The sequence below is a fragment of the Myotis davidii genome, unplaced genomic scaffold, assembly GCF_000327345.1.
Source record: "Myotis davidii unplaced genomic scaffold, ASM32734v1 scaffold78, whole genome shotgun sequence".
Lineage (NCBI taxonomy): Eukaryota > Metazoa > Chordata > Mammalia > Chiroptera > Vespertilionidae > Myotis > Myotis davidii.
Genome location: NW_006290305.1, coordinates 2,655,828 through 2,665,183, shown reverse-complemented (window position 1 = coordinate 2,665,183; position 9,356 = coordinate 2,655,828). Strand labels below are relative to the sequence as shown.

General features: G+C 37.3%; 1 protein-coding gene across 3 annotated transcripts in view; it reads right to left on the bottom strand.

Moving 5' to 3' along the window:
- Positions 1-3,908: 3,908 nt before the first annotated feature.
- Positions 3,909-9,356, bottom strand: part of PTPN2 (protein tyrosine phosphatase, non-receptor type 2) — a 61,821-nt gene continuing 56,373 nt past the window's right edge. For 2 of the 3 annotated variants that reach the window (XM_006763253.2, XM_015563581.1), the window contains one exon: positions 3,909-4,279. In XM_006763253.2, the coding sequence (XP_006763316.1) occupies positions 4,258-4,279 (22 nt within the window). In that variant the 3' untranslated portion in view covers positions 3,909-4,257. Of the gene's footprint in view, positions 4,280-4,885; positions 8,421-9,356 lie in introns of those variants that run through there. The other variant, XM_015563580.1, reaches the window with a different exon arrangement.

Sequence of the window (9,356 nt, the reverse complement as noted above, 5' to 3'; positions counted from 1 at the left end):
GGTCAGAATTCAGAACCTGGGCTCTTTTTAAAAAGGCAGCGACATCAACAGACATATTTGAAGGCATTTCTTCCAGGAACTACTTTTCAGTGACTGTGCACACAAAGGACGGAGACAGAGCTGAGACAACAGCAGGTGCCTTGGCAGAGTCAGCAGCCTGCTCTGGGGAGCCTAGGGGTTTGCACAAGGAAAACCCAGCCACAGCCGTAAGGTTTTATTGACAGCGCCTGCATGAAACTCTCTGAACTTGAACACACAAGCCAAATATAATTAAAGCACCAAGTTTTGCTAAAGGTTCAAACATGAGCGTTTGAAAGCCTTAAAGCCAAGTGGGCCAGTCGTGTCAAATGCCAAGGTCTACAGAGGAGTGCCCCCATCAGCCCAGGATCAGAGCTTTGCCAGGATGCATGAAATCCTTGAGACTGTAGGAAGTACCAACAGGCCATGTCCAGCAAAACCATAAAGAGACAACGCAGTACTTGGTGGCTTGTTTCCACGTCTGATCTGTCCTTCTTTTTTTCTGGAGCCTCCTATTTGCAACTTCTCTCAGGAAAACATGGAATATTAACCACGGATTTACATAGAGTTGTTGCTTATCCAGGAGAATGTGGAGATGGGACTTGAACTTGGGAGTTCAGGGAAAGGCCTCATCCTAATGGTCTCACACTTCACACTGGCTGAGTGTGTGCTACCTCTGTGCACTTCCACGGGTGCTGGCAATGGGTGCTTTCCTCAACCTGGCTTTGGGTCTGTCTTCCTGTTCCTCCAGCAAGCACTGGATTTGGGCCTTGGCCACAGGACGATGCTTTTCACCACCTGACCTCTTCCAGATGCTCACTCCCACAGCACAGTGGGGTCTGAGAGAAGAGAAGACTGAGAGCCATCATCATGTATCTGAGCTTGGGAGAACAAGAAAGCCTAATGAAACTGTTCATCATTGCCAATTAAGACAAATAATTGAAGATGGTTACTCAACAATTGAAAACTCACACTTAAAAAAAAGTGAAGCCTACCCAGTGTGGCTTGGTGGTTGAGCATCAACCTTATGAACCAGGAAGTCACGGGTTCGATTCCCAGTCAGGGCACATACCTAGGTTGCATATGGGAGGCAACTAATCTGTTTCTCTCTCATATCATTAGTTTTCATTTAGAATGAATGTGTTTGTTACCACAGCCTGTATCTTGCATAAAGCATTTTCTCTGAAACAATAGTTTTGTGTATTGTTCTCCTTTCATTACCTTAAAGCAGTGGTTCTCAACCCTCGCTGCACATTAAAATCACTTGGGAATCTTTTTAAAATCCTGATTTCTGGGCCTCATCCTCCGGAAATTCTGTTTCTTTGTTATGGGGTGGGGCCACAACATTAGTAACAAAGAAACAGAATTTCCAGAGGATGAGGCCCAGAAATCAGGAACTTAAAGATTCCCAGGTGATTCTAATGTGCAGCCAAGGTTGAGAACCACTGCCTCAAAGCCTAGCCAAGTCTCAATAAATCCTCTGCTTTAAAACTTCCACATGTCCTTGGGTGAGGACTAAATAAATAAAGTACATTGTGCAGGAGGTAGCTGATAGATGTTGCTCACATTGATGTTTCTCTCTCCCTCTCACCAAAAAAATCAATAAAAAATATATATTTTTTAAAAGTCGTAATTCCTGAAATCCAAAAATGGAATGGTAGTGGTCAGGGACTGGCAGGGGGATGGAGGTGGAGAATAGAAGTTACTTACTAATCAATAGGCATAAAATTTCAGTTAAACCAGATGAAAAATAATATAGATCTGTATAACTATAGACAACAATAACGTAGTGTATACTTAACATTGTTTTTTAAAAAATATATTTTGTTGATTTTTTTAGAGAGAGGAAGGGAGCGGGATAGAGAGTTAGAAACATCGATCAGCTGCCTCCTGCACACCTCCTACTGGAGATGTGCCCGCAACCAAAGTACATGCCCTTGACCAGACTCGAACCTGGGAACCTTCAGTCTGCAGGCCAATGCTCTATCCATTGAGCCAAACCAGTTAGGGCTTAACATTTTGTTGAGGATAGATCTCATGTTAAGTGTGTGTGTGGGGGGGGCGGGGGGAGGAGAGAGGCAAAGGACTGAGTCAGACAACCCAGAGAGTTCTGAATCTTAAGAAGAAAGCTTCAAAAGACTTAATATCATAATCAAGTCATATAAGGTAGAAATGAAGAGTGTTGACTGTATCTGGCTATAGTATGAGTTAAGATGACCTTACTAGGTCATTTCTGGAGTGATATGAGAAAGTCAGGTACTAGTGGGGTAAATATGGGAAGTGAGGCAATTGAAGCAGTTGAGTTCTGATAACCCTTTCTTTATTTGTTTAAAGTATTATATATGAATCCTTTTCCCATTGACCTCTCTCCGCTCATTCCTAACCCCCACCCCCCTCCGGCCCCCACTCTGTCCAGCACATGCCCTCACCACCCCCTACTGGCTGTCCATGGGTTATGCTTGCATACAAGACTTGATCTCTCACTGTCATACCGCCCCTCCACTGCCATCGCGCCCCCCGCCCCCCACCACATCCCCCCTGAGGTTGGGTGGTCTGTTCAATGCTTCTATGTCTCTGGATCTATTTTTATTTTTATTTTTATTTTTTTTAAATATATTTTATTGATTTTTTACAGAGAGGAAGGGAGAAGGATAGAGATAGAAACATCGATGAGAGAGAAACATCGATCAGCTGCCTCCTGCAAATCCACCACCGGGGATGTGCCCGCAACCCAGGTACATGCCCTTGACCGGAATCGAACCCGGGACCTCTCAGTCCGCAGGCTGACGCTCTATCCACTGAACCAAACCGGTTTCGGCTCTGGATCTATTTTTAGCTCATCAGTTTGTTGTTCATTATATTCCATATGAGATCATGTGATTTTATCTTTCTCCGACTGGCTTATTTCTCGACTCTTTTAAGCTTTGTTGAAACAATGAATTATCTTTGCTGTACTACTTTGTGGTATAATAAACTTTTTATGCATTCTTTAGGAAATATTTTGCAAGGATTAATAGTTTGCTTACTCCTAAAAATAGACCTAAGAATCCCTGGAAAACTGTTGAAAAGAACATACGGTTACCTAAAATTTTTAAAGGTAAGATAGAAAATAAAGAAAAAAGAAAAAAAGAAAAGATAGGTTTATTCAATGAACAGTATTATAAAACTTTCACAGTTGGCAAAACAAAATAAATTATGAGTTATTATATTGTTAAGGTGATGCTTATGTGATGCAGAGACTTGAGTATCTTTGGACAACAAGAAAATCACCAATAACTTGACAACTGACTGGATACATAAACCAAACCCATCACTTAGTTGGGAATTTAAATGATCAGGGCACATGTGGACTTGATCTCCAGTGGGGGGCCAGCAGGAGGCAGCCGATCAATGATACTCTCTCATCATTGATGTTTCTATCTCTCTTTCCTTCTCCCTTCCTCTCTGAAATCAATAAAATATATATATATTTTTAAAAAATGATAAAGGAGTCAAAAGCCTCACTCAGGAAAGAATTGCTGGTCTCTTTATAACAGGAAATGTTTGGGAAAAACAACATCTAACACAATATTGTGTTAGATAAATAACACTGTGATTTTTAAAAACTGCACTGAGTTGCTATACTTATTTGGAATTAATACCATTATCCATATTACTATTTTTCCAAGCAGTAAAAGAATATTACTTTCCTTTTATTGTTTTTACCTAATCTATATTGATAGACTACTGAGGGGTAACTGAAAAAAAAGCAACCAAAAAACAAAAAACTCAAGAAGCCAGTGCCAGTATTACATGTCAACTGTTTAGTTATAAAAAATTTGCGAGTAAATCCTTAAGAAAACATTATTTGAAGTAGAGCTGTGCTAAGATAATGCACACAAACCAACATGGTCTATTTAATAAAAATATTTAATGCTGCCAAAAAGTATAAAAATACAGTAGAAGTGGCAGTACAATACAAAGTAGTCTCTCCTAATTTATTTCTTTTACATCTTTCCACATTTCATACATTAGATTAAAAAACTTAACAAATCATCAAATTAGAGAGTTCTGCAAAGTCTTCTGCTGGTGGTGCTCTTCTTTCCCTGGATGTAAAGTTTACTTTGTAAACAGACAAATGTGAGGCAATCTACGGGTTTATCAAGCCTCACATTAGTTTCCGGAGTGGGCTTCAGGTCTTGCTTTGCACATCAATGGTTCAAAATTTATAGCTGCAGAATATTCTCAAGTCATGAATATTTAGGTGTCTGTCAATCTTGGCCTAAAACATAAAATAAGAAGTCATCTATTCAATTCATATTTACCAAACACAGAGATGTACATAGATACACACAAACATAAAAGGACTAACAATGAACTAAAAAGGCAACAAGAAACATTCCAACATATCACATTCAACCACACTTAAGTGCTTCACTGTATGTTGGTAAAATTGCTTAAGTGCTAGGTTTTCAAACAGAATTGGTGGTGTGAGGTAGGCTCATGTTAAAGCAAAATAACTCATATTGTTTTTCCAGGAATTACTATGAATTTTGTTGGTCATACTATATTACTCAAGAAATAACCTCCATGTGAGATACTGACAGACAGGTTTTAAAAAAATAGATCCACCACAGTTTAGCAAGACTATATGTATGTGCTAGACTTACCAACACTTTTCCATTCAATTCAAAAGTCTAATCCAATTTGGACCTCCACTGTATCATACTGCTAAAAATATTATGAATGTAATGTTTGAACATTAAAATCACGGCCTATTAGCAGCATGCTTTTTGTCCTGAAGATAACATTAATGAATATAGCAATATAGAACTGGTGACACAATTTAGTTACTATCAATACAAAAGAAAACACAGACATAAAGTAATTGATTTATTGTATTTTAATGCCAAAAAGATAAATGAGAGTTTAAACAAACAATAGACAGATGAAATAGCTATTTTTAGGGCAGTTGAGTTTTTTATGTTATTTCACAATGTTTGCAAATAGCCAAACTTTTTAGATAAATGGTATTTTCATTCTTCCCCCAACTTCCCTCACTAAAACAAAAAAATAACCCAAATCTAAGTACTTGTCATTATTGTATCCCCACATATATAAACAGGATATATAAACCATACCCACATATATTTTTCAAAAACATTTAGTCAAAAACCCCAAAATACCACGACTGGAGTTTCTCCTGACTACTGGCTCCTTCTACCGAAGGAAAGAACAATAGCACCAAGCACTCTGGTGTTCTCAGTACCCGTTTTCTCAGATTTTCTAGCACCGAGAGAGAAATGTCAAGTCATCAAGAAAACAGTCTCCTTAGACACCTGTGGGTCACAAAAACTACTATGGCTGCTTAATGTGCTGCTACAAAACACATCTTTATTCCCCAGCATTCACAAAATTGTTCAGTGAAACAAAGGAACTTAACCCAGCCAAAGTGCATGAAATAGTGGTTTAAACTGAACATTTGGATGTTACAGTATTTCTCTGGTCTATTAGTAGTTTAAACTGTTTCATAAGATTTTTGATTTGGGTGAATTTTTTTCACTTAAGAAATAGAGGGTTACTTTAAATTTTAACAAGTAAAAGTAGTTGCCTAATATTTTTCAATCTAAATATTTGGTTTAAATATTGCATAAAAACAGAGTCAGTGTGACATAATGGAAAAAGTATGAGATCTGTAGTTAATGGAATTCTAAAGAGTAGAGTTTGAATCCCAGCTCTGGTATGTACCAGCTGAGCAATCTTGAACAAGGTACTTATCTTTCGACTCAGTTTTATTACCTCAAAATAGGGGAAATGTGATGTATCTAGAAGAGGTACTATGGGGGTTAAATTTAGGTTATATATTTAAACTGATCCGCAGAACTGTAGCTATTCAACATACAATACTGTCTTCCCCAACAGGGTATTAAAGACACAATTACCAAAGAAAATTACCATTTACAACAACTAAAAGAAACAGTGTTTTTAAAAATTCACTTTTTTTTCTTTTTAAGTATTATTATGGGGGACAAGAAAATAAGATGAAATCATTGGGAATGTTAACGACTTTAAAAGTCTATTTCCAAGACTGAAAAGACAAATGGGCTTCATATTAGGGGGGAGGGGGGGGAGATTCACCCAAATCATTTTTTGCTGTTTTATTTAACAAGATGAAAGTGAAATCAGTTCAAATAAATCAAGTGGAATTAGTCCTGCTTGGTGCTTCCTTTGGAGCAGTAGCCCTCAGATACTGACCCCCCGTGCTAATGCTGGAATGGAATGAGGACTGGGCTCACACACAGAGCAAAAGGTTCCCAAGCTGGCTCCACACCTGAAGTAACAGAAAATCAAAACTGCACCCAAAATAGGTTTTGCCACTGGAATAAGAAAAACTCCTCTAAGATAAGCAAAGCATTGCCTTATAAACAAAATGAACTTACCCAGTTTCCCTCTCTTGAATTCCCAAACTCAAAACAACTTTTTTATAGCAGACATTTGAAATATCAACACTATTATGTGTCTAAAATAGCTATGCCAAATTAGAGCACCAAATGGTCTCTTTAAAGAAAAAAATTCCTAAGCAAGTCTCCTTATAGCTCCCCAAACATACTATGCAATGGAAAAACCAGACAATATTAAAATCGACTCTGTAATATCCTCACTAAATCCCATAATTCTCATATTCCGCTCAAAATTATAAAACCAAAATAGAGTTCAAAAGATTGAACTTTTCCCTCTCCTCGTGGATTGCACAGAGGTGTCAGAGCACTTTAACATGTTTTCATGGTCAGCTGTTCAGACTGTTACTGATCAGGACAAAGCCTCCCAAACCAAGCAGTGGCTTGTTGTCTGAACTGCCGCTTACACTTGGCCGAGCTCTGTGATGGAGTGAATGCATACGACTTGAGAAAAGGATCAGCACTGACTGTGAGGAAAAATTCTCCCCAAAGTTTCTAGAATCCAGTGGCCAAATGAGGTAACCCTTTCTCTGAAGAGTATCGAGAGAAAACACTCCTGCTTAGAGCAATCTGAATGTGATGAATGTCCCTACTGTTGAGGGGAAAATGAGACAGCAAACCCGTAACATTTCCCTAGGAGTTTTTTCTTTAGCACACGACCTAACCAAGTGGGTAGCATAAAATTTCCAAATCTTAAAAGCTTAAATTCCCAAATCTGGATGAACAATGAAATGGCTCCATTATGGCCAGGTACATGGATATAGCCGATAAGTACATAATTTCTGGAGTGAGGATTCTTGAGTAGAATAAGCATTGTGGAGCTTCCACAATCTGAGTTTCTTCCCACCAAGGCATGTTATCACTCATATTCAGTGGAACAAGAGATGGCTAGAATTTCTAACACATCCATTGCTGTAAGGGCTGCTGGTATTGCTGTCCCATAAACAATAAAGGTAGGTATAAGGAAAAATGGAATCAGATTCAAACCAATTAACTAAGGGAAAAGATTAAAAAAAAAACACACAGGTCAATTCCAGAATAAATTATTCAAAGAATGACCAAGACCTGTGGGGAGAACTTCATTTTATTATGTGGGAAAAACAGTATGTCTCTATTTTTCAAAATTTCATTTCATAAGGTATTGTGCTCCTACCATCTAAATAAGTCAAAGCCAAAAAAGGGTGTCTTAAAGTAAGAGACATAATTAACTGCTAATGTAGAAATGAGAACACAGGAGCACAGTGCAGACATTTCTGCTCTGCACTTAGTCCCAGACTAGGATCGATGCACCAAGTCCCAACGTCGGCCACCCTCCACCTCTCCACCCCCTGCTAGTGTGCAGCAGACAAAGAGATCCACACTCCCTGCCCCCTGACAAACCCATGTGGACCCATTGGGAGAAAAATAAGTTAATGTTGGCAGGCATAACTCCGAGACTCTTGCCTGAACACAGATATACATAATAAGCATTAGGCTTATAATAGACTACATAAAAAATCTCTATAGGATTTATTTCTGAAAGTAAAAATCTAGGACAACTAGATTTAAAATATAATATAATAGCCAGGCAGGCATTTTGGAAATGTAGGTACTCATTAAAATAAGAGTATATAATGGTCAATATAAATATTTCTAATGTAATCAGGTTCTGGCCTGCATTTCTATAGAATCTAGTCAGAGATATTTTTCAAAGAGGGAAATATGATTTGTACAAGGTTATGTCTTTCTTGGAGAGATATCTAATTCTAAAATAAACTATACACATGAGACTTTTCAAAGATAGCGTAAAAGAATATAGAAATGTCAAGTCTCAGGTTGATTATGACTTAATAATAACACCACCTACCTCAAAAGCTTGTTGTGAGGATTAAATAGGATAATATAACTTATGAAAAGTGCTTAGCACAGTGCTTGGCACACAGTAAACGATCAATAAATGGTAGCAACCATCACTTTGAATTGATGCTGAAAACAAAGAAGGAATTGATATTAAAACTGAAGGACTGCTCGATGTCATAAACTACTTTATCAACCAGTATGTACCTTTTGATTCACACCATCAATTCTAGTTTATATAAAAATATTTATAAAACTAATGTAAGCGTTACAACTCCTTCCTCTGACATACCTGTTAAGCAGAGCTACTTTTTTTGTAATCAACAAGATTTTCACTTCCTTTCTCTTTTTATGTTCATTCCTTGATAGAAATATTAACTCACAGTGAAATGGACCAAAAAGATAGAAAATCACAGAGAAAATATAGAAAATATTCTTTAAACATGAGAAATGGTCTTTATATTGTTCTGAAGTTCTCTATTACATTTTTAAGCCTCTTAAGAATTCAGGAAAAGGGTATTATTTTAATTTTACATATGGTTAAATTATATATGGAGAATTCTATTTTTACATATATGTGCAAGCATAGATAAAAATCAATATAAGATAGCATAAAATACTTGGTGAAACCTGGATATACACAGTTGGTGTAGCCAGAGAAGATGGCATTAAATCAAAGGCTCCTGTCAGTTTATTAGTAGGAGTAAATATAAACAAAAATGAACTAGATGTTATTGTAAATGTTCTTTTCTTAATGTAAATAACAAAGCCTCTGACTTTAAAAATATCCTTTTTTCTTCCTTAACCTATTCAAAATATTACTACTTCACTAAAATCAAACTATACAACTGACTCTGAAAATCTGTTATAATTAGAAAATATTATGAAGACCTAAGCATACACAAATTGTGTAAATATGTAGACCCCGTCATGGATTAGTAACTTTTTCCTCTGGCTGTTACCTGAGAAGGCAGGAGCCATGTTTGTGTCCTTCTCTCTGATTAGTACCCCTCATTTAATAAAGGGTCAGGATGATGACTATAGGCACCACAGCATGTTGCCATA